Source organism: Phocoena phocoena, chromosome 14 (assembly GCF_963924675.1).
Source record: "Phocoena phocoena chromosome 14, mPhoPho1.1, whole genome shotgun sequence".
Classification (NCBI taxonomy): Eukaryota; Metazoa; Chordata; class Mammalia; order Artiodactyla; family Phocoenidae; genus Phocoena; species Phocoena phocoena.
This window is the reverse complement of record NC_089232.1, coordinates 60,344,885-60,371,569: the sequence shown is the minus strand read 5'-3', so window position 1 is coordinate 60,371,569 and position 26,685 is coordinate 60,344,885. Positions and strand designations below refer to the sequence as shown.

The following is a 26,685-nucleotide window of genomic DNA, read 5'->3' as shown; positions in this document are numbered from 1 at the left end:
TGATTCCCCCAAAGTGCCTGAACTTTCCTTCCCCTTTCATTTCTATCCATAAGTTTGTACTTTTGAATAGGTTTAAAATTCGTGAGGTTCAAAATTCGGAGAATTAAAAGGATATATAGTGAAAACTACACTTGCATCATCACTCCTATCTCACTCCCACCCTTACTCCAGGCGAGCAATGTTATTAGGTTTTGGGGATTCCTTTGCAAGAATCTTATGCATGCATACACAAATACATATGTATTGCACACACACTGATGTGTAATTTACCTATAGGCTAAATTTCTAAAGGTTGGCTTACTGGGTCAAAAGATACATGCACATGTCATTTTACTTGACAGTGTTAAATTATCTGGCACAAGATGTGATCGAATTTACAGTCTCATCAGCAAACATGCCTAACTTGCTCAAACCTTCACTAATGCAGCATGTTACTAGACCTTTTGATCTTTTGCTACACTGATAAATAAAAATTGGTATTTTGGTAAAATTTTAAATTGTATTTTTTATTAAAAACGAGATCAAGATCTTACATTTAAAAGTCATTTGTATTTCCTTGTCTGTGAATGTTCATATTCATTGCCCATTTTTCTATTGTATTCTGGTCTTTTTTTCCACTTGTTTAGAATATGAGTTGAAAATACTTTTTCCAGTTTGTCATTTGTCTTTGCTTTTGTTCTTTGCCATGCAGAATTTTTTTTTTTACGTATGTCTTTAAATCATTTTTTTAAATTAATACTTTACTTTTTGGGAGCAGTTTTAAGGTTCACAGCAAATTAAGGGGAAGATACAGAGATTTCCGATATACTCCCTTGTCCCCACGCATGTGTAACCCTCCTCATCATGAACACCCCTCATCAGAGTGGCACATTTGTTACAACTGATAAACCTACACTGATATATCATAATCACAAAAGTCCAGTTTATATTATAGTTCACTCTTGGTATTATACATTCTATGGGTTTGGACAAATGCATAATGACATGTATCTATCATCATGGTATCATATAGAGTATTCTCACTGCCCTAAAAATTCTGTGTTATGCCTATTCATACTTACAAGTCTCCACCCCTAACTGTGATCTTTTTACTGCCTCCATAGTTTTGCCTTTTCTAGAATGAATATCATATGGTTGGAATCATACAGTATGTAATCTTTTTACATTGGCTTCTTTCACTTAGTAATATACATTAAAGATTCCTCCATGTCTTTTCATGGCTTGACAGCTCATTCATTGCTTTTTAGTGCTGAATAATATTCCATTGTCTGGATATACCACAATTTATTTATCCACTTACCTACTGAAGGACATTTATTACTTCCAGGTTTTTGGCAATTATTAATAAAGCTACTATAAATATCCATATGCAGGTTTCTGTATGAACATAAGTTTTTATCTCCCTTGGGTAAACAGCAAAGAGTACAACATATGGATCACATGGTAAAAGCATTTTAGTTTTGTAAGAAACTGCGGAACTGTCTTCAAAAGTCAGCAATACCATTTTGTGTTCCTAAGCAGTCAAAGAAAGTTCCCGTTGCTCTAATCTTGCCAGAATTTAGTGTTCTCAGTGTTTAGGTTTTTGGCTATTCTAACAGGTGTGCAGTAGTATGTCACTGTTTTAATTTGCATTTAATTTGCCTGATGACATATGATGTGGAGCATCTTTTCATATTCTTATTTGCCATCTAAGTACCTTCTTTGGTGAGGTACGAGTTAAGGTCTTCGGCACACTTTTTAATCAGGTTGTTTTCTTACTGTTGAATTTTAAGAGTTTTTTGTATATTTTGGAGAACAGTCTTTTATCAGATGTCTCTTTTGCAAATATTTTCTCCAAGTCTGTGGCTTGCCTTCTCAATCTTTTAACATTGTCTTTTGCCAAACAGAAGTTTTTTATTTTAATGAATCCAGTGTTATCAATTATTTCTTTCATAGATTGTGCATTTGGTGTTATACCACCAGACCCGCTTTGAATCTCTACTGCTCTACCAGTTTATAAAAATAGTACATTAAATATTCCACCTTTGAAATATTCTTTACAAATGTAATGATAGTTCCAGTACTATGATGTCTTAATATATATCTCATTCTCATTTTGATTTTAAAAATGCACAAAATAAAGCACATAACAAAGTTTCACTACCATAATAAAATGCCTGTGATTACTGACCAGGGTGTCCCTGCTGGTGTAATGGACCATCCACCCTTCCTTCACCATCGTGCTGCTCTTCCTCTTTGTGTGCTTGATGGATTGTACGACCCTCATTAGCGGAATATTATTGCTTGTTGATGGACTAAAAAATATTTAAAATTTATGACAAATATTTACAACTTCAACTTAAAAAATCATAAATACTGTAAGCTCATCAAGCCCTTTTAAAGATAATTAAGCTAAAATTCTTCAAAATATCTTAGGAAGATAAACAATGGCTTAAGAAGAAGAAAATAAATTAGTCCTGTTATGATGATACATAGTTAATTTATAAAAGACTAAGATAATACTGTAAGTCATCAGTATTTGTCATCACATGTTTTTGGAGGGTCACAAAACATAAGAAAACAATGAGGGACTTCTCTGATGGCACAGTGGTTAAGAATCCGCCTGCCAATGCAGGGGACACAGGTTCAATCCCTGGTCTGGGAAGACCCCACATGCCGCGGAGCACCTAAGCCCATGCACATCAATTACTGAGCCTGCACTCTAGAGCCTGCAAGCCACAACTACTGAGCCCATGCACCACAACTACTGAAGCCCGCATGCCTAGAGCCCATGCTCTGCAACAAGAGAAGCCACCGCAGTGAGAAGCCTGCATACTGCAATGAAGTGTAGCCCCGGCTCACCGCAACTAGAGGAAGCCTGCACACAGCAACGAAGACCCAACACAGCCAAAAATAAATAAATTTATTAAGAAAAGAAAAGAAAAGAAAAGAAAACAATGAATAGAGCAGAAAGAATCCTCCCCATTTGGAAAATCTGGAGCCTGGGAGAGGGTCTCATTTGGGATTGCTGCTAGGAATCTTCCTACCCTAGGCAGCATGATAAATTTTATCACAAAGTAGTATATCCTATAGGCTATATCTATAAAAAACTGTATTTCTATAAACATAGGAAGATATTTAAGTCTTATAATCTGGTAGCATTTTTACAAAGTGCTAATAGATTAATTGTAATATGAAAACTGTCCCCAAATTCATCACCATCATCTTTGTGCCACATTCTCAGATATAGATTCTTACAGGTGTTTCCAACATCAGGTAATCTGCCTGTGTGAAGAAATTGGTTGCTTCAACTGATGGTTCAATTTTGGCACTTTGTGATGGATGCTCTACAGCTAGATATTATATCTAGACTATATTTAAATAAAGCATTTTCCTCTTTAAGAAAACAGGATTCTCATACCTTCCCATCTTGAGTGGACAGCAAGAGTAATATAATTTATTTCAGAAAAAAACTGTGGTACATGTAAAAGTATTAGGCACAATTTAACCGATTTTAAATTACATTTTAGGTCCTACTTAAAGAGATGTGGCTTGTTCTTTCTTAACAGAGCTCCTGGACTGACCCTGCATTTGGAAGTAGCTTGCAATCCTTACACAGACGTTACCTGATTGTTTTAACAGCTTCTTCATCTCTTTCCACATCAAGATCAGATGGATCCAGGAAGAACATTTTATCTTCTGGGGGAGATGGTTCCTCCGTGTCATCCAAGCCCCGACTACCATCACTATTCATGTCACTACTGTCAATATCCATTGGTATATCTGTATCTGTTCCCAGAGTAGAAGGTTCTGGCAAAGTTTTAAATGAATTCAGAATTTTATATTAATGGAATATCAATACACCTAAACAGAGACAGTGTATTAAATGTGAAAAAAAGTTTTAAAATTCTTAAATGAAAATATAGGAAAATATTTTTATGATTCAGGATAAAGAAATATTTCTTAGGACAATATAAAATGTACAAACCATAAGGCAGAAAATTAATTTGATTGCATTATAATTTTAAATTGACATGCCGAAAGATACTAGAAGCAAAGTAAAAGATTAGCTAACACTATTACACATCTAGTCAACTGATTTTCTGCAAGGGTCTAAGACAATACAATGAAGAAAGAATAAATAGTCTGTTCAATATATGGTGCTAGGACAACTGGACATCTACATGCAAAAAAAATGAAATTGGAATTCTTCCTTAAACCAATTACAAAAATTAACTTAAAGTGGATCACAGACCTAAATGTAAGAGCTTAATCTATAAAACTCTTAGAAGAAAACATAGGAGTAATCTTTGTGACCTTGAGTTAGGCAAAGCCTTCTTAGATATACCACCAAAAACCTAAGTGACAAAAGAAAAAAATAAATAAATTGGACTTCATCAAAATTAAAAGCTTCTCTGCTGCAAATGATACCTCAAGAAAGTGAAAAGACAGCACACAGTGTGGGAGAAAGCATTTTCAAATCATATATCAAATAAGGGACTTGTATCCAGAATACTTAAAGAACTCTTACAACTCAATAATAAAAAGATAAGTAACCTAGTTAAATGAGCAAAGGACGAGAATAGATATTTCTCCAAAGCAGATGTAAAAATGACCAATAAGTATATAAAAAGATATGCAATATCTGGGAAATGCAAATCAAAACAACAATGAGACATCACTCCATACTCACTGGGATGGCAATAATCAAAATGACAGACAATAACAAGTGGTGCAGGATACACAGAAATTAGAATCCTCATACACTGCTGGTGGGAATGTAAAATGGTACAGCTGCTTTGGAAAACAGTTTGGCAGTCTTCAAAATGTTATACACAGGGTTACCATATGACTCTACAATTCCACTATTGGCTATCTACCCAAGTGAAAGGAAAACATACGTACTCATCAGTACTCAAGTGTTCATAGAAGCATTGTTCATAACAGCTCCAAAGGAGATACAACTCAAAGGACCATCGACTGACTGGTGAATGGATAAATAAAATGTAGTCTATTCATGCAGAGGAATATTATTCATCAATAAAAAAAGAATGAAGTATTGATACATGTTACATGGATGAACCTTGAAAACATTCTGCTAAATGAAAGAAACCAGTCACAAAAGACTACACATTGTATGATTCTATTTATATGAAATGTCTAGAATAGACAAACCCATAGAGATAAAAGCTGATTTAGTGGTTGCCAGGGCTAATGGGGAAGAGTGGATGGGAAGTGACTACTAATAGGTATGGAGTTCTTTTCAGGATGATGAAAATGTTCTAAAATTAGATTGTAGTGATGGTTGCATAGCTGTGAATAAACTAAATGTGTGAACTGTCAGGTATACAAATCATATCTCAATAAAGCTGACAAAGAATTAGTAGAATATATAGCATATGAACAGGTAACTTATAGGGGCAAAACCCATAATTAACCAGTAAACATCTGAAAGATGCTCAAACTCATTAATATAAAGACAAACGCACATTAAAATAAATAAAATAGTATTTCATATCCATTTGTCAAAAGGTAGAGAAGTACAAAAATACATGAACTAGATAAATCTAGAAAAGACTTTAATCATTGAAAAACTGCATCAATTCCAAGCAACTGAAATGAGAAAACCAATCATGCTCTGTCAATGGTGTTAAATAGCAACCACAGAAAACATGCCATAAGAGAAAATGTTAAATTCTTAAGGAGTTTAATTTCCACTCCTTATGCTTTTCTTCTACAGAACTACTTACATTCAATTTTTACTAGTCATGTAAATGTTACGGGAAAATTATGCTGAAAGTTTAGAGTCATTACTCCTTCCTTCCAAAAAGGGTAATCACTTTGAGTGATATAATATTGAAAAGAGAAAACAAACAAACAAAACAAAAACAAAAATAGATGGTAAAAAGCAAAAATGGGGCTGCCCTGGTGGCGCAGTGGTTGAGAGTCCGCCTGCTGATGCAGGGGACACGGGTTCGTGCCCCAGTCCAGGAAGAGCCCACATGCCGCGGAGCGGCTGGGCCTGTGAGCCATGGCTGCTGAGCCTGCGTGTCCGGAGCCTGTGCTCCGCAACGGGAGAGGCCACGACAGTGAGAGGCCCGCGTACCGCAAGAAAAAAAAAGCAAAAATGTTTCGTTAATGATTATTTGATGGAGAAAGAGAAAGTGAGACAGTACATTAAGTTCTAAAAGACTACGGACTAAGAAACCAGACCATATGGGTTCAAATCCCAGCTCTACCACTTATTAGTTGTATTTCTTGGGCAAGTTATTTAATTTAATGTTTTTGTGTCTAAGTTTACTCATCTATAAGTCCTTATCTCAAAAGGTTGTTCTTAAGTTTAAATGTCAATATATGTAAAGAGTTTAGAACAATGCCTGACATACAGTAAGCAGTCAATAAATACTAGAAATATGAAATAGGTCTAAGAACAGCAGGGTTATAAAATAAGTATTAAAGATAAAAGAGGATATGCAGCACCACTGGCCACATTAGACTACAGAGTGATAGGTGGTTAAAGGTAAGACGAAGAGGTATAATTAAAAGTATACTGTTACTGATCTCCGTATTTTGCTTGATTATTAAATCAGAAAAAAGTCAAAGTTAAAAAACAAAGTAAGCAAAATAAAATATGCAAATATAACCTTATACAAAGATAATACACAAAAGAATTGTGATCTTTTCTGGAAATTAAGAAAAGGACTTTTACCTCCATTGAAAGTAACCTCTCCAAGGCAGTCTCTCGGTACTTTTGATGCACATCGTTTATGGCAGTTGAATTTACAATCTAAAATAAAATATTCACCTTATTAATTTATATAAAAATGTCAGGCAGTATCAGAATATGGTTAAGACTTTCTTTACTCACACACAGAGTATTATTAATAATGATGATGAAATAATAAAGATTTCCTCTACTAAGAACTCTGGCTTTGGATTAAAGGTCTGGTTTCAAATTCTGAAACTACCTCTTAAACAGTTGTTTAATCCCTCAGGGCTCAGTTTCTATATCTGTAAAATGAAGTTTATACTACTTGTATAACACTTTGCCAAAATGTTGCTGCAGCTCCATGTTTCCTTCCCTTACCTCACATTCTTCTTTCCACATACCCCTTAAGAGTTTCTCAGGCTGATTAAATTCCTTTCCAACATATGTCAGGCACTTACTTTCAATTCCTAATTATTAGGACCTGGTGCACATGCAGAAAAGGGATTGCAATTCTACAACCATTTATTAGGAATTAGTAAGGGCTTTCCCATACAACCCTGTAAGGAAGGCCTAAGCTTCTCATGCACAAGGTCTCTCACCTGCATTACAAAATGGCTCTGTTCAGCCTGCAAGAACCTCAGAGCTGATTGCATTGCAGATCAGTGTCAGATCCCAACTGTACCATACTACTGTGTAACTCAGTGGTCCCCAACTGTGGCCATCAGACCAGCAGTAGCAGTATCATTTGAGAACTTGTTAGAAACGCATGTTCTTGGGCCCTACCCCTAACATTTGTAACTCTGGGAGTGGGGCTGAGAAATGTGTGCTTTAATGACTTCTTTAGTTAATACTAAAACTGAGACCCACTGCTATAACTACTGTCTAACACAACCTTCGAAATACTTCTACCAACAATAGATGGGTAAAAATAATTTCAAGTCCTGCTTTAGAATAATTCTGTAACCCCTGTGATTCAAGAAAATTCTGGGAATCATGCCAATAGCACAGGGCAAAGGTCATTACAAGAAAAAGCTCCATGAAATTAGTATTTTGGTGGAGGATAAAACTTGCATTATATAGTAATGTCTTTAAAATAAGAGACCCTAATAAATTCATATATGATATTAATATCTTGCATACATCTTAAATAATTAGTTTTTTATCTCATGAGATTTGCAAATTCTGAAAATAACAAGGTTTCCCTTTCCCTTTGAAATGTAGAGCCAAATTTGTGGCCCACCTGCAGCCAAGTATGTAGGTTCTAATGACAGGCATTTATACTTCTCCATATTCCTACCTATGTTTTTATTAATTAGTTTATGCTTTCTTTTATTCTATATATGCTTATATAAGCTGCCTTGAAATTTTAACATAACAAAGTAGAAAATAAACAGATGAATGAATAAATGAACTGCTGTTCTTAGAATTGTATGTTTTCTTAAACGTTCCAGCATAACTGTTTTATCTTAACTATTTTTTTTCTTAGCTTGACAAGTGAATGAAAATGACTACTTTACTTTTTAAGTATCTTAATTCATATTATAAAAATACAAGGATCCCTAAATTATGATTTTTTCATAGATAACTAAAATACTTGAAGAGAAATATAACCTGATATTTTCTGAACCAATATAAGCATAAAACAGTATTCTTTTAGAGCTCTAAGAAGTTAAACTAATAACCCAGTGGTAGAGTTCACTGATTTTATTTCAAAATTCATTAATCTACATATTTATTTTAGTTCCTTTATAAAATACTGTATTTTTTTGCATGTGGTTTTAGAATGTTTCTGTTCTGCTCAGCAGAACGGTGTTATTTACTACCTTTACTAAAATTATCTGCTGGCTAGAATTTGTACATCTGTTCTTAATGTTCTTTCCCAAAACATTCCTTAGTGGCTGCTTGCCAATCCACTTTAGTGTTGATATTTTAAAGTATTAATTTATATATTAACTCATATTCAAAAGTAAGCTGTTGAAATAAAATTTCAACATTTAATTAAGCCTGCCTGATGGTTATTAAATATTGGCAACAAATGTACAACCTATTCTCTATTTGATATTATCCTATGTAGCCATATATTGCCAAGAAAAGTTTTCTTATATATTTAAGTTAAATTTACATATAATTATTTGATTCAACATTGTAAACAGGATTTATTGTTGCAAAGATCTCAACTGTAATGTTTTACCTAGATAAAACTAGGTAATTCAATTCCACAAATAGTTCTATATAAAAAGTATAGTATCAAGAACTATTAAAATAATCACATGAAAAATAAGTACATAAGATTATAGACAAATTAGTTATGTCTTATCCTGGCTCAATGCCTTAAAACATATTTGAACTCTATTTTGGTTTCACATAATTGTGTAGCACTGTTGAGAAGAAGATATGTGACAAAAAGATAAAAGCATCTTTAAAAAGCATTAAAACATTATGTAACTAGAGGAAAAACTTATTCCATTGTTCTATTAAAAACCTAGTTCATTAAGAGATGTTTTTGGAATACTATGATAGTGTTCTGGGTTAGTATCCAAATACAGGTGGTCCCCATTACAATTCCACTGGCTTCTACTATAGTCTGCCTATTTCAGTGTGATTACTGTCTGGAATGACAATTTTTGTACAGCTCCATAGCTACGTAATTAGAAAAAAAAAACAAAACACCTGTAATATGTTGGTGTGCATGTGTGTGTATGAATATTTAATGGCAAGAGGAGGGCATTATTTTCTATTTTGGGTAGGGTCTGGCTTTGAAATTAGAAAGACTTAAGGTCAAATATTAGCTTATCTGCTTACTAACTGCTCCATAGTGGCAAGTGTTAAGCAGCCACACCTCAGATCCAAATTCTAGTTTTTCTGTTTATACTCCAATTTTTCTTTAGCCCAGCTCCTGGTACAGAATACACATATTGCAGATACTAGTCGTCGCATACAGGTGCGTGCATATTAATTTTATCTTTTTTAAGTTAAGTATGAGCCCAATTTACAGGTATCTGCTTAATGCTTCTGAAATAAAAAATATTTTAAACCTGTATTTGCTAACAAAAACAAATATAAATTTTACTTAAGAAAAACATCCAATCCTACCTTTACACTGCATTCCTTGCCGAAAGAGTCCTTTCAGTAACCGCTTGCAGTACTGACATATGGTGGGACGGGTATAAGAGTGAACAGCAAATGTGTGTGGAACTTTTACCCTGCACATGACCATCTTTTCCATCCAAATTGGGCGACCACTCCAAGAAGGAATTCTCTTACTGGGTTCCTGGTGAACATGTGACTAAAACATAAGTAATTTCTATAAGTGTAAGTCGATATAAAAACAAAGTATTAAGATCAGGGCTTGACCACAAAAGTCATTTATTTCAAACACTAAAGCCAAAAACCTAAAAATGTGCGTCTCAGCAGTTTCCTTTGGAAGCTTAGCTTACCAACCCTTGAATGAGAAAAGTGCAGACTTTTTTTGCTATTATTTATGCTAGAAAACAAAAAGATATTTTCATCCTCCCATACATATATTCACTGATTAACTATTATTTCCAGGCACATATGACATTTTACAAATAAAAAACAGAACTTAAAATGAATTTATAACATGTTCAAATACCTTCAAAAACCTTACCAAGAAATTAGTCACAGGAAAATTAAGTAAATTCAGAAAATGTTAGTGCTGCTCACGCTGAGTTACTGAATACAACGTCTGAAAACATTCTGAAACAAACCTTAGTTTTTCTAATTTATTTTAACAAATACTAAAACAAGCATGTGAAAATCTAAGTTTAATTAATGTTGATGATACAAACAATGGCAGATACAAACTAAAACAACTTTACCCTTAGTAATTATGCTTTAGGAAGTTCCTTAATATTTTAAGTATTTTCCAATTATTTGGGTTTTTTCTCTTAGGTGAGCAAAAAGGAAAGTTAAAGGTGATGTTGGTTAAAATTTTTTGTGTAATCTGAGGGATAAATGGATTATTTAACTATGAACCTTTCTAAGTATACAAAAGAAATAATCAATTTAAATTATAGGTCAGATGAATATGGTTCATCATATTAATTCAGCATTCACTGATTATAACTGGCCAGGCTCTATGAAAAAGAATACAGTCTATATTCTCAAGAACAAAATCCAAATACCTAACTACCACCTAGATGTATAACAGATTTTGTTGTAGCTGCTTGCATCTTCACTGCCAAAACTTCCTTCTATAACTGGTAATGTCTATAACTCAGAGAAGCTGAGTCATGGTACATTGATATGTTCAACCACTAGAAGCAAAAGAAGCCAGAAAAAACCAAGAGATAGAGAAGTATACAGGAGAAATGAGGGGAGGAGAAAATAAAAGGCTTTTTTGAAAAAAGTAGGAAGAAGGAAGAAGAAAAGGACTGACCACTGGAGGACAGCACTATAAAAATAACACAGATACAGCCTCTGATGGATAGTTTTTCACTAAAGTGTAGCCAGAAATGTTCTAAAGAAAATTATGAAGCAGTTTAAGAAAAGTACAAAAAGATGGGACTTCCCTGGTGGCACAGTGGTTAAGAATCTGCCTGCCAATGCAGAGGACACGGGTTCGAGTCCTGGTCCGGGAAGATCCCATATGCCGCGGAGCAACTAAGCCCATGCGCCACAACTACTGAGCCTGCGCTCTAGAGCCTGCGAGCCACAACTACTGAAGCCCGCATGCCACAACTACTGAGCCTGCGCTCTAGAGCCTGTGAGCCACAACTACTGAAGTCTCTGCGCCTAGAGCCCGTGCTCCGCAACAAGAGAAGCCACCACAATGAGAAGCCTGAGCCCCGCGATGAAGAGTAGCCCCTGCTCGCCGCAACTAGAGAAAGGCCACGCACAGCAATGAAGACCCAACACAGCCAAAAATAAATAAATTAAATAAATAAATTTTTTAAAAAAGGAAAGTACAAAAAGAATGTTAAAACACGAACCAAACTTACATATTTCAGCTGTCTAAGGTATCCTGCTCTAGTGTGGCCCACCCCTCCTCCATTTACACACCACCTTCAGCAAAAGGAGCACCACAGTGATTCTGCAGAGCTGATAAAGCAGCCAGTGGGAACTAGAAACAGATGCTTTAAGCTTTTGCTCATCCCTGGCCCCCTAGTCTAGTGGTGACTCAACACTGTGCTTCTCTTGCTTCTGCTTCTACCACTCAGTTTGTCTCAAGTTTAAAACATGTAACATGGAAAGGCTGATTTAGCCAGTTTTGCCTTTTGTCAGGTCCTGCTGGGATTGGGGTATCAGGGACATGGTACAGAGCATGTTTATAAGGAACTACTCAGGGGACTATGGTTGTAGGAGCCACCCAATTTTTCATGTCTAGTACAAGTAGTTATTTATGTTGTTAGCCCTATTTTACATATGAAAAAACGGGCTCAAAGGGATTAATACTACTAAAGCATTAGTATTAAAATCAAAACTTAGACCTGGGTCTTCTACATAGCAGTCCAGTGATTCTTCTTTTTTATAAATTTATTTATTTTATTTTTGGCTGTGTTGGGTCTTCGTTGCCGCGTGCGGGCTTTCTCTAGTTGCGGTGAGCAGGGGCTACTCTTCATTGCAGTGCACAGGCTTCTCACTGCGGTGAATTCTCTCGTTGTGGAACACGGGCTCTAGGCGCGCGGGCTTCAGTAGTTGCGGCACGCAGGTTCAGTAGTTGTGGGTCACAGGCTCTAGAGCACAGGCTTAGTAGTTGTGGTGCACGGGCTTAGTTGCTCCGCGGCATGTGGGATCTTCCTGGACCAGGGATCGAACCCATGTCCCATGCATTGGCAGGTGGATTCTCAACCACTGTGCCACGAGGGAAGCCCAGTCCAGCGATTCTTAACCTTTTCCCAATCCCAGCATACCTGGGCACATACTGCAATCTTACCAGTAACAGTGGTTTACCGTCTATTTAGTGAGGAGCTTTGAGCAAATGTAGGGGGGAAAGGGTGTGTTCAAGGAATGATGAATATTACAGACTGTCGGAAACACAGAATATATAAAGGTGTCCTAGTGGGGAGTAATCTAATCAGAGTTGTTGTATATTAAGCTGTAGTGAAGTGTGGAGACCAGGAGTCAGGATACTGGTTAGGAGGTTGATCTTATGGTCCAAGTGATAAGGTTATCACGAAGTATACAAAATGCAATTCATGACTATTGGTAAGCCCTGTCTACAGTAATACATTTTAATTTTTTTAAGTGTAGGAGTGTTACTATTTTTCAGTATATAACTTATGTTTTAAGATGATGTTATATATCCTGCAGAAACGTAAGGAGTAAGTAGTAAAATGCCCTCTATTACCTTAGAATACATACCTCTTCAGTGGGAAGGGCTACATATTCAGTCTGCAGGGGTCTTGGAACTGAGAGGCCGGGTCCTGGCAGGGATACATTTGACAGACGTCTCTTTCTTACACCACTACAGTTATTTGGAATCTTGAAGGCACATCGTTTATGGTAATTTAATCCACAGCCTAAATATATTTTAAAAGGTTAAAAAAATTTTTTTAACTTTACTATATAAGTGTGTACATAAAAAAATAGGTGCTTCCTTTATTTATTTTCTCTGGCAGCAATAGTTATCCTAATGAAGAACCCAGATGACAAGCTAAGAAGAATAGTAAACGTGTAGAAAGGTTAAGTTGGCTAAAGCAGTGGTTTCTTCAAGTGTGCTCCTCAAGGCAGCACCTGAGAATTTGTTAGAAATCTAAATTACTGGGCTCCACCACAGACCTACTGAATCAAAAACTTTGGGGATGGGGCCTAGCAAAGTATGTTTCAACAAGTCCTCAAGGTGATTCTGATACACGATAGAGTTTGAGAACCTCTGGCTTAAAGAACTTCAGCAAACTGTAGACTGTGTACCAAATTACTCCTATGACATGTGCAAATTATATTAAATTCAAATTCCAGTGTTCATAAATAATTTTATTGGAACACAGCATACTCATTTGTTTACAACCTGTCTATGGCTATTTTCATGCTATCAATACAACAGCAAAGTTATTAAGTCATTGTAAGGAGACCACATGGCCAGCAAAATTTAAAATATGTACTCTCTGGCCCTTTACAGAAAAAATTTATTGACTAATCAGAAATGTGCACCCGCATCCCACCCCCTGGTAATTCTAATACAGGATAACCATACCTCTCCAATTCTAAACCTTGGGTACTACCTAGTCACTACCAATGATCTTGTTTTTTCATTGATGATTACTGAACGCAAATGTGAAATCCTATTTCAAATGAAACAAAAATTTAGAACACATACCTTCACATTTCAGTCCCTGACGTACCAATCCCCAGAGCATCTCACCACAGTAATCACAAAAAGTAGGAGCTTTGTAAGAATGTACATAGAGAGTATGTGGACGAATCTGAAAGTCTTCTACTGTGGCCAAAGCTTTTAAAAAAGAAAAATATTCAAATAAACCCTGTACTTGTAATTGTGATGAGATTAAGAACATTGACCATATTCATTTGTCAAAGTACACAGAATCTTTTTTTTCTGAAAGTTTCATCTGACCATAAAAATAAATTATTTTCAGCAGCTAATACTGTGGTTTTCAAACTCTATTTTAGGAACTTCACCAACTTCAAATAATTTGAGCTCTAAAAGTAGGTCTATAGGTAGGTATTTTGACCTCCAAAAGCATTTTCTCGGAGTGGTAACATTGCAAATAATTGTCAAGATTTATTTTAGCTAGTTAAAAACTATTTAACTTATAATGTACTGGGAAATAGAACACTAAAGTTAAAAAAAAACTGTGGAACTTAACATTAAGTTATAGCAATGTTTCTGTGGGAAACACACTCAGTTCTAATTTAGGATCCCAGGATACACTCTGTTCTCCAGAGTCCTAGTGGTTAGGATAAAGAGACTCTTCTTCCCTTTGTGGGCAAGCCAACAGCAGACGCAACCACCATCAGACATCCTCTCAACACTACCTGCAAGTCATTAGTGGATATCCCCATGGCCTGATGTAGGGTCCAGGGCAAGAGAGGAATAGATGTGAGCATGACCTCCAGGGAGGACCGGGAGTGAAGCCCCTCTGGAGTGAAAAGAAAGACAAGGATTGCGATGTGTATAGAATTTGGGGTTGTGGCAGAGAAGATGAATGGGAAGGATAAGAAACTAATAAGGAAAGGTGACAGTCAGAGAGGATCTCAAGAACAAGCTGCAAATATGAATCTGGGAAGAGGAAAAAAAATGGTGGCAGGACTCTGGACTCCTGACTGGCTTTTCTTCCTTTCTTTCTCTTCCATTTCTTTCCTTTCCTCCCTCCCCTGCTCCTCTCTTCCTCCCTCTTTCCTTTGCTGCCAAACAAGAAGTTCTGCAGGCCTACTATATACATTCTTTGTTCCTTTACACTTCTCACTAACAATCCTGCCCACTTGTTGGATGAGATAATAGCAGGAGCTAAAGACAATGGATGGCAAGAATGGGTGAGAGAGGAAAGGAGAATAAGAAAATGTCCACAGAGAACAAAAAGAGAAGGAGCATTATTTAAGTCATGGAATCAACCAGTATTGCAGTTTCCTCTTCCAAATCTTCATTATTTCTCCTTTTTTTCTCATTTTCTTTTCTGAACCCTAATTCTCTTCTATGCTCTTCAAAGAAACGGGGAAAGGGACCAGAATTTCAGTGTAATTGTTTTATTTCTTTGACTCAAGAGATGAACATATTCCTCTTCTGGTTCAACTGATAATTCCCTTAGCTTAGTAACACTCAAATAAGTAATTCAGGGCTTATTTTCCTACTTTCTCATCTGTGACATAACCTTCCTGAAAGTACAAATCACATAGTAACCATTATTACAGATGAAAGAAGTAAGCAACTGTAGTACAAAGTATAATTGAACACAGCACTTAGTTAAATGCAAAAAATAAGGCTCGCTGAAAAGAAAGGCAACAAAATAAACTATTTACTTACCTGAAAGAACAACTTCTACTAGGTCTCCTTCATGTATTTCTTCTGCTGAGGTAATCAGCTGCAAAATATTTTCTGAGTTCATGTCATGGCGAAAGAGAAGAATTTTGTCATACATGCCAAAGAATCCACACTCTGGAAACTGCAGGAAAATGGTCCTATATCAGTATACCTACAGCTTTCTATTTTTATAAGTAAATGTCTCAACCTTATAAAATAATTTTAAATGTAGTTTTTAGCCTAACACTATTTGCTAACAATTCTATTAATATCCAAAAAGATCAACCATGAGCATCCTGGTTAATTCTCAAGTTCAAAAATATAAAAGTAAGCAATATAAATAATCGTTGATTATCTTAAAACATGTGTTTCTTAGAAGTACAGAATTCCTTTATTCAGTTACTGATGGAGAATACAATCTTGAACTTAGTGCTTCTCTTAGAAAGCCTGAAAGATAAGCAGTCTTTCCTGTCCTCTAGAACTGAGCTTCCCATATGGTTAGCTACCAGCCACATGCAGTTATTTAAATTGAATTAAAGTTAAATAAAATTAAAAGTTTAGTTCCTCAGTCACTCTAGCCACATTCCATGTGCTCAATCACCACCTCAGCTACTGGCTACCATTTTGGACAGTGGAGATACAGAACACTTCCATCATCACAGTAAATTCTATTGAATAGTGCTGGTAGAAGATCAATAATTCCCAAACTACAGTCACAGGAGTACCAATTCCTACATTTCTGCCAAACGGACCTATAATTCCTAGCATTTATCTAATATTTTCTTTAATATACTCACTGTAATTACAAATACATGATTCCTTATGGTAGCTTTCTTTTCAAAAAATCTTTGCCCAGAGCAGGACTTACAGATCTGTTGACATATGCCCTTTGTGTAAATATTTCAAGGCTTCTACATTTTGAGACTACATTACTGAGACACTTTGGGGATTAGTATACCAAGGACTAAAATATGACGGTGTGAGTCTAAAATGTTTTATAGTTACTAAAGTTGTTTAAGAGACAACTTTAAGTACTTGCCTTACAAAATAACTTTAATTTTTAAAACAATTTTTAAAAAGACCATTTTCTAAACTATCAGTACCTTGCAAAATGCTGCTCCAGACAGTTCTAATTTCTTTAGCTGATTTCAAAACTGTATACTCTGATTTATTTTGACTCCTCACAGAATATCCTTTAACGCACTATACAGTATGTCACTGTCCTGCACTGAACGGCTTGATATATATCTGTCACACTAAACTGTAAACGCATTTTTGCAGGGATGTTGCTGAGGATGGTTCACCTACTTCATATAGTAGCCCTTCTTTGTGAGGGCCCATAAAAGAAATTTCTCTGATTGGTTTTATAATATGAACAATTTGATCATGTAACTAATCATGTTTTCTTGTTTACTTTGCCCACTGCAAAACGCCAAGCCTAATTTGTAGCCTAATTCTAACATCAGTCTAGGATCTTATGGCATATGTTTTAGGTGCAGATACCAATCTAGCTTCATCTTATTTTGTGACCTTAATTTTCCCATTAAAAATTCTTACATGCATCTCTAAAAAAGTCTCAATTTTTTGGGGAAAAAGTTGAATTTTTAAGAATTGAAAATAATGACTTAATTAGAAATTTTAAAGTTTATTTGCATTTTAAAAAACCTACTGAGTAAATAATGAAAAAGTGCAGAAATATTTAGAATTTTTATAATGCTCATTCTCTTTTCAAATATTTGAGTTACCAACATTTATAAAACCTCATAATATGCTTTAAACATATCTCTAACAGCTTAAAAATTTCCCTTTGAAAAGAGTAAAAATATAGAATCAAAATTATTTTCATTAAATTTTAATTTAAAATTGAAATGTTATTAAGTTTGATTTAGTTATTATTAAATTAGAAAACATCTAATGGGAAGTAAAACATCCCTATAACTTAGCTGCAATAATTCTTAAGGATTAATAAAAAGGATTTCACATTCCATCCTTACAAAATCTCTAACAAAATATTTGTATGAATAAAACTCATTTTAAAAATTCACTTTTTAAAAAATTCACATCCTCTAAGTGTAAGGCCCTATGGTTTGTAAAGGTAAGACAGTCAGTCTTTGCCTTCCAGGGGCTTACAATCTAGTAAAAAGAGAAAGAAAACAAATATATAACATGATAAGAGAAATGCCAAGAATGAAAAATAAAATTCTAGAAGAGGGAATAAAAACTTTAACTGGGAATGTAGACAATCACTTCAACATTGATATTTGAGCAGAATCATAAAGAGAAGCAAGGTTTCCATGGGTAGAAAGTGAAAGTGAAAGGGTCATCATTGAGAAAGTACAAGGTAAATGAGAGAAGGTAAGTCAGTGGACCCATACGATTGGAGAATGAAGTGCGTGGGTAGAAAGAAGGCAAAAAAGTACACAGGAGCCCAACAGGGACCATACAAACAGAGAAGCCTGGAATCAACAGAGCTGGGTCCAAGCTTTGCAACCTACCAACTACAGCACCTTACATAAGCTGCTTAACCTCTCAACGATCAACAGGAATGGTAACTTTAAATGGTTCTTATCAAAATTAAATTACTTGATGTTTATAAAAAATGAAGCACTATGATCAAGAAACACTAGTGGTTTATATTATTCTATATCCAAAGGGGGAGAGATAAGGGGTTCCAGAGCAAGGCAGTAACATAATCAAATCTGTATTTTAAAGGGATAATGCTGATAGCACTGTGTAGCAGGAACTGGAACAAGAAGAGACAGAGCAAGCTCCTAAATAGAAGGCAGAAGCTATCGGTCAGGAAAGAGGTATCAGGGTCTGGATTTTACCGTAAGAAGATGGAAAGCAAGACAACAAGGAACACTTCTCTCTAGAAACTACCTCTGGTAAATTATATGGATCACTTATACTGTTTTGACCAAACTAAAAGTCCCCATAACTAAATAACTAAATAAACACATCAATGAGAGAGGAAAAATATTAAAATAAAAAATTTATGTCTTAGAAAAAATACATATAAAATAATCTTGATAAACACATGACCCAATGAAGTCATATTAGCATTATTAAGAGACTAAAGAGCAAACAAAAAGAATTATAGGGAGTATTAAGAATATTTATTTAAAATAAGCATTTGTGTTCCAAGCTGGGAAGTCTTCAGTGATGATAAGGAATAAAGTAACTTTCTAGCAAATGTTTACACACTATATTCATCTATATAATTGAGAAATTACAGAATTCCAAGGGGGAGGAAATATAATAACTAGCCTGTGAAAAAGAGATTTCTGCTATTCATAATTATGATCCACAGGTGTGTTTAGCAGGATATTCAGGAATTCTCTGAAAACAAAGGTCCCCACAAAATGAAGTAAAAGAAAATGTGGCCTGAAGAAAAGCCAGAGAGAATATTAAATATTGTCACTGAACATCAGGAAACACTGTGGCCAACCTTTAAAAATATTATGAATCTTGAGGCATGAGTATATTAAACATTTAAAAAGAAGAAAACAAGGAAATAAAACATAAACACACATTTTTAAAAACCTAAACAATTGTACTGAGGGAAAACCCCACAAAAAAACGAAAAATAAAACCCTGTTAATAATTATTTGAATATATAGGGATTGACTGTTCATGATTTTTTAAAATTCAGAAATTGGTTTTCAAGCAAGAGAACCATTTCCTAAGACAATGTCTCACCTTTGGTCACACACTGGAATCATCTATGGAGCTTAAAATCACATCTGGTATTTTCATCCCAAGCATCTTTACCATAGACCTCTTTGCAGCAAGCATTTTTGCCACATAACTAATTGGCCATAAGGCAATTTTGCCATCAAAGATAAAATAACTGGTTGACAGTTTGGTTTCAAAGTTCATTAGCATTTTTTTAACTCCTTTATTGGAGTATAATTGCTTTACAGTGGTGTGTTAGTTTCTGCTTTATAACAAAGTGAATCAGTTATACATATACATATGTTCCCATATCTCTTCCCTCTTGCATCTCCCTCCCTCCCACCCTCCCTATCCCTCCCCTCTAATGTGGTCACAAAGCACCAACCTGACCTCCCTGTGCTATGCAGCTGCTTCCCACTAGCTATCTATTTTAAGTTTGGTAGTGTATATATGTCCATGCCACTCTCTCACTTTGTCACAGCTTACCCTTCCCTCCCCCATATCCTCAAGTCCATTCTCTAGTAGGTCTGTGTCTTTCTTCCCGTCTTGCCCCTAGGTTCTTCATGACCTTTTTTTTTTCCCTTAGATTCCATATATATGTGTTAGCATACGGTATTTGTTTTTCTCTTTCTGACTTACTTCACTCTGTATGACAGACTAGCATTTCTTCTAGTTAGCAACATTACTGATTGCTTTATTGAGCTGACAAATGAGGATGATTTGCACCAAGAGTTGGTTTCTTATTTTAAAATACACTACACATTGGAGGAGAAAGAGGCTGAGGGCCTTAAAGGTGCAGAGTTGATCCCACATTTCTCATACAATTTTGCAATGTCTACCAACAGACATGTGATAGAAACAACAATGTAGAAGGCTTTCACAACACAATACAAAGCTCAGTTACAAATATGCATCCTAGTATTTAGAAACTGATACCTCTCTTAATGAAGGAAGACATTTTAATGAAAAAGTGGAATGATGAACAAGAAGAGGAATGAATAAGCAAGAAACTGTGTACGGTAGAACAATGTGTGCACTAGGAGTGCTGACCCCTATGCAATCAAAAATCCATGTATAACTTGACAGTTGGCCTCTGTTCTGCAGTTCTGCACCCAGATTCAACTGACCATAATCATGTACTACTGTAGTATATATGAACAAAACACTTGAATGTTTGTAACAAAAATGACTGCAGCAAAGTTATCTACAGCAAAGATGCTTAGGGAAAGTATCCAGAACGCTTAAAACAAAAGATGCTAAGCCTTTCTTCCCAGGTTTATGGTTAAGCTCTGGGGAACAGGACATGGACATCTGATTTTTTTTTTTTTTGCGGTACGCAGGCCCCTCACTGTTGTGGCCTCTCCCGTCGCAGAGCACAGGCTCCGGACGCGCAGGCTCAGCAGCCATGGCTCACGGGCCCAGCCGCACCGCGGCATGTGGGATCTTCCTGGACCGGGGCATGAACCCGTGTCCCCTGCATCGGCAGGTGGACTCTCAACCACTGTGCCACCAGGGAAGCCCCTGGACATCTGAATTTTAAATTTGCTTTTATATTACTCAGTGTATTTATTATATATACTCTTTTAAAAAAATAGACTTTTAATAGTTTGAGTTATAGAAAAATTGAGACAATAAGTACAGTGAGTTTCCATATACTCCATACCCAATTTCCCCTATTATTAACATTTTCACTATGGTACATTTGTTATACTTAATGAACTAATATTGATACATTATCATTAACTGAAGTCCTTAGTTTTTTTTTTTTTACCCAATGTCTTTTTCTTGTCCCAGGATCCCATTTAGGATACCGTATTTCCTTTAATCGTCGTATCTTCTTAGGCCCCTTTTGGCCATGACAGTTTCTCTGATTTTGCAGGGTTTTGAGCACTCTGACTGTTTTGAGGAGTACTACTGTTCAGGTGTTTCGTCAGATGCCTCATTATTGGAATTTTTCTCATTATTAGACTGGAGTTACGGGTTTGGGGGAAGAAGACCTCAGAGGTAAGGTGCCATTCTCAACATATCATCATATCAAGCATACCTACCATCAACATCATTTATAACCATTGATGTAGACATTCATGATCTGGCTGAGGTTATGTTTGTCAGGTTTCTCCACTGGAAAGCTATTTCCCCCTCCCACCAATACCTACTCTTTAGAAGTAAGTCACTATGCACATCCCACACTTAAGAAATGACAATTTATGTTCCCTGTCCTTCAAGGCAGAGTATCTATATAAATTATTTGGAATTCATCTGTATTGGAGATTTTTCTATTTCTTACCATTTATTTATTCATCCAAATGTAGTTCATATATATATATATATATATATATATAAAATATATATATATATCTCAGTATGGACTCATGGATAATTATTTTATACTTTGGGATATAATATATACTCTTTGAGGATATAATTTTATTTATTTTTTAGTAGGCAATTTATTCACATGGTTCAAAAAAGTACAAGAGTAGAGGGACTTCCCTGGTGTCACATGATTAAGAACCCGCCTGCTAAAGCAGGGGACACGGGTTTGATCCCTGGTCCGGGAAGATCCAACATGCCACAGAGCAACTAAGCCCGCAAGCCACAACTACTGAAGCCTGCACACCTAAAGACCGTGCTCTCTAACAAGAGAAGCCACAGCAATGAGAAGCCCACATACTGCAACAAAGAGTAGCCCCCGCTCGCCGCCAACTAGAGAAAGCCCTCATGCAGCAACAAAGACCCAACACAGCCAAAAATAAATAAATTTATTTTTTTTAAAAAAAGGACAAGAGTAGAGTTCAAAATCTATGCCCTAGTTGCCCAGTGATCTCTGCCATAGTCAACAACATTGCCAGTTTTCTCAGTATCCTTTTGAACGTATTTTGTACCTAGATAGTAGACATGGACATATCTTTTCCTCATTTTACACAAATGGTGGCATACTATAAACAGTGTTGTGTCTTGTTTTCTTTTCCACTTAGCAATATATTTTAGAGATCATTCCATAACAATATACAAAGAACGTTTTTATTCTTTTTTTTAACAGCTGCATAGTTTTATTTTACCAGTTCCCTACTGATGGGATATGGGTTGAGGAGTAAAACTAAAGCCAATCTTGAGTTCAAATCCTGATCCATTTCACTTACTAACTATACAACCTTGGCTTATTTAACTTCAGTTTCTCCATTTGTAAAATAGTACCTACTTTGTAAGGTTGTCATGAAAATTAAATAAGTGAATATATGTAAACAGCTTAGAACTCCTGGTATGTTCTGAGTGCCACATGAATTGAAGCTACTATTTCGAATCTTGTTATTACAAACAATATCCAGTGTATAATCTTATATACACATTTTTTTCCATCTTTTGAGTATATGAGTAGGATATTTCCTAGAAGCAGATTTGCTAGGTTAAAGAACATGCATATTTGACATTTTTAGACATTGCCAAAATGCTCTTTACAGAGGCTATACCAATTTATAAGTAATATAATAAGAATCCATTTTTTTTTTGTCTCTCTTTGTGGTTGTTCACTGTCCTTTGTCTCAAGGCATTTTTAAATTTCCTCTTTGATTTCATTGTTGACCCATTGGTTTTTTAGTAGCATGTTGTTTAGTCTACATGTAATCGCTGAAATGGTGACTAAACAACATGCTACTAAAACACCAATGGATCGGGCTTCCCTGGTGGCGCAGTGGTTGAGAGTCCACCTGCCGATGCAGGGGACGTGGGTTCGAGCCCTGGTCCGGGAAGATCCCACATACCGCGGAGAGGCTGGGCCCGTGAGCCATGGCTGCTGAGCCTGCGCGTCCAGAGCCTGTGCTCCGCCAACGGGAGAGGCCACAACAGTGAGAGGCCCGCGTACCGCAAAAAAAAAAAAGAAAAACAACAATGAAAACACAACCATATAATATCTATGGGATGTAGCAAAAGCAGAGGGAAGTTCATACCGATACAGGCCTTCCTCAAAGAACAAGAAAAATCCCAATTAAACAACCTAATCTTCCACCTAAAAGAACTAGAAAAAGAAGAACAAAGAAAACCTAAGGTCAGCAGAAGGAAGTAATAAAGATCAGAGAGAAAATAAATAAAATAGAGATTAAAACAATAGAGAAATCAATAAAACCAAGAGCTAGTTTTTTGAAAGGATAACAAAACTCGCAAACCTCTGGCCAAGCTCACCAAGAGAGGACCCAAATAAGCAAAATAAAAAATGAAAGAGGAGAAATAACAACCAATACCACAGAAATACAAAATACCATAAGAAAATATTATGAACACTTATATGCCAGAAAAATGGACAAGCTATAAGTAATGGACAAGCTTCTAGAATCATACAGCCTGCCAAAACTGAATCAAGAAGAAACAGAAAATTTGAACAAACTGATCACTAGAAGTGAAATGGAATCTATAATTGAAAAAACTCCCTGCAAACAAAAGTCCAGGACCAGATGGCTTCACCGGGGAATTCTACCAAACATACAAAGAAGAACTTATACAGATCCATCTCAAACTCTTCCAAAAGACTGAAGAGGAGGGAACACTCCCAAAGTCATTCTATGAAGCCATCATCACCCTGATACCAAAACCAGACAAAGACACTACCAAAAAAGAAAATTACAGGCCAATATCTTTGATGAACATAGATGCAAAAATCCTCAACAAAATATTAGCAAACCAAATCCAACAACACAGAAAAAGGATCATACACCATGACCAAGCTGGATTCATTCCAGGGTCACAAGGATGCTTCAAATCTATCAATGTGATACACCACATCACCAAAGCAGAGACAAAAATCACATGATCATCTCAATAAATGCAGAAAAAGCATTTGATAAAATTCCACATACATTTATGACAAAAACTCTTTGCCAAAGTGGATATAGAGGGAACATATTTCAACAAAATACAAGCCATTTTTGACAAACTCATGGCCAACATAATACTAAATGATGAAAAGCTGACAGCCTTCTCACTAAAACCTGGAACAAGACAAGATACCCACTCTCACCACTTCTATTCAACACAACACTGGCAGTCCTAGCCACAGCAATCAGACAAGAAAAATAAAAGGTACCCAAATCAGAAGGGAAGAGGTAAAACTGTCATTATATGGAGATGACATGATACTTTATATAGAACACCCTAAAGACTCCACACAAAAACTAGTAGAACTGATACGTAAATGCAGCAAGGTAGCAGGATACAAGATTAATATACAGAAATCTGTTGTATTTCTTTACACTAACAGTGAGGTATCAGAAAGTAAAAAAAAAAAAAAAAATCCCATTTCAAATTGCATAAAAAAAAAAAAAGGCCAGCCATCAAAGCAAAAAAAAACAACAACAAAACTGCATCAGAAAAACCTGCATCGAAACAAACAAAAAAACACCTAGGAATAACCTTAACCAAGGAGGTGAAAGACTCATCTGCTGAGAACTATAAAACATTGATAAATGAAACTGAAGTTGATTCAGGGAAATGGAAAAATATCCCATGCTCTTAGATTGGAAGAATTAATATAGTTAAAATGTCCATAATACCCAAAGCAATCTACAAATTTAATGCAACCCCTACCAAATAACCCATGACATTTTTCACAGAACTAGAACAAATAATTTTAAAATTTATATGGAACCACGAAAGACCCAGAATTGCCAAAGTAATCCTGAGGAGAAAGAACAAAGTTGGAGACATAATCCTTCCAGATTTCAGGCAATACTACAAAGCTACAGTAATCAAAACAGGATGGTATTGGCACAAAAACAAACATATGAATCAGTGGGACAGTATAGAGAGCCCAGAAATCAACCTATGATCAATTAATCTTTGACAAAGGAGGCAAGAATATACAATGCAGAAAACGACAGTGTCTTCAGCAAGTGGTGCTGGGAAAACTGGACAGTGGCATGTAAATCAATACAGTTAGAACACTCCCTCACACCACACACGAAAATAAACTCAAAACGGCTTAAAGACTTAAATGTAAGACATTACACCGTAAAAATCCTAGAAGAGAAGACAGGCAAAACATTCTCTGACATAAATTGTAACAACATTTTCTTAAGTCATCTATCAAGGCAATAGAAATAAAAACAAAAATAAACAAATAGGACCTAATCAAACTTAAAAGCTTTTGCATAGCAAAGGAAACCATCAACAAAACAACAGACCACCTATGAAATGGGAGAAAGTATTTGCAAACGAAGGGACTGACAAGGGCTTAATGTGCAAAATATACAAACAGCTCATACAACCCAATATCAAAAAAACAAACAACCCAATCAAGAAATGGGAAGAAGGGCTTCCCTGGTGGCGCAGTGGTTGAGTCTGCCTGCCAACGCAGGGGACACGGGTTCAAGCCCTTGTCTGGGAGGATCCCACATGCCGTGGAGCAACTGGGCCCGTGGGCCACAACTACTGAGCCTGTGCGTCTGGAGCCTTGCTCCGCAACAAGAGAGGCCGCGATAGTGAGAGGCCCGCGCACCGCGATGAAGAGTAGCCCCTGCTCGCCGCAACTAGAGAAAGCCCTTGCCCAGAAACGAAGACCCAAAACAGCCAAAAATAAATAAATTAATTAATTAAAAAAAAAAAAAAGAAATGGGAAGAAGACCTAAATAGACATTTCTTCAAAGCAGACATATAGATACCCAACAGGTACATGAAAAGATGCTCAACATCGCTAATTACTGAGCAATGCAAATCAAAACTACAGTGAGGTATCACCTCACACTGGTCAGAATGGCCATCACCAAAAAGTCTACAAATAATAATGCTGGAGAGGTTGTGGAGAAAAGGAACCCTCCTACATTGCTGGTGGGAATGTAAATTGGTGCAGCCACTATGGAGGTTCCTTAAAAAACTAAAAACAGAGTTACCATATGATCCAGCAACCCCACTCCTGGGCATGTATGTGGAAAAAACAAAGCTCTAATTCAAAAAGATACATGCAGCCTAATGTTCATAGCAGCACTATTTACAACAGCCAAACCTACTGTATAGTATAACACAGGGAACTCTACTCAATATTCTGTAATAACTTATATGGGAAAGAATTTGGAAAAGAATGAATATATATATATATGTATAACTGAATCACTTTGCTATACACCTGAAACTAACACAACACTGTAAATCAACTATACTCCAATAAAATTAAAAAAAAAAAAAGCCAAGACATGGAAGCTACCTAAGTGTCTATCAACAGATGAATGGATAAAGAAGATGTGGTTGGTAGATAGATAGATAGATAGGCAGAATGGAATATTACTCAGCCATAAAAAGGAATGAAATAATACCATTTGCAGCAACATGGATGGACTAAGTGAAGTCAGACAGAGAAAGACAATATATAATCACTTATATGTGGAATCTAAAAAATAAT

At 35.9% G+C, this 26,685-nt stretch overlaps 1 protein-coding gene across 1 annotated transcript in view; it reads right to left on the bottom strand.

Moving 5' to 3' along the window:
• The window catches only part of PRKD3 (protein kinase D3), a 62,308-nt gene that overhangs the window by 19,043 nt on the left and 16,580 nt on the right, over positions 1 to 26,685 (bottom strand). Inside the window, exons 2-8 of the mRNA XM_065891674.1 lie at positions 15,630 to 15,768; positions 13,968 to 14,099; positions 13,013 to 13,170; positions 9,782 to 9,974; positions 6,689 to 6,766; positions 3,606 to 3,789; positions 2,171 to 2,294 (exon numbers count right to left, since the gene is read on the bottom strand). Of these exons, the coding sequence (XP_065747746.1) occupies positions 2,171 to 2,294; positions 3,606 to 3,789; positions 6,689 to 6,766; positions 9,782 to 9,974; positions 13,013 to 13,170; positions 13,968 to 14,099; positions 15,630 to 15,768 (1,008 nt within the window). The remainder of the gene's footprint in view (positions 1 to 2,170; positions 2,295 to 3,605; positions 3,790 to 6,688; positions 6,767 to 9,781; positions 9,975 to 13,012; positions 13,171 to 13,967; positions 14,100 to 15,629; positions 15,769 to 26,685) is intronic.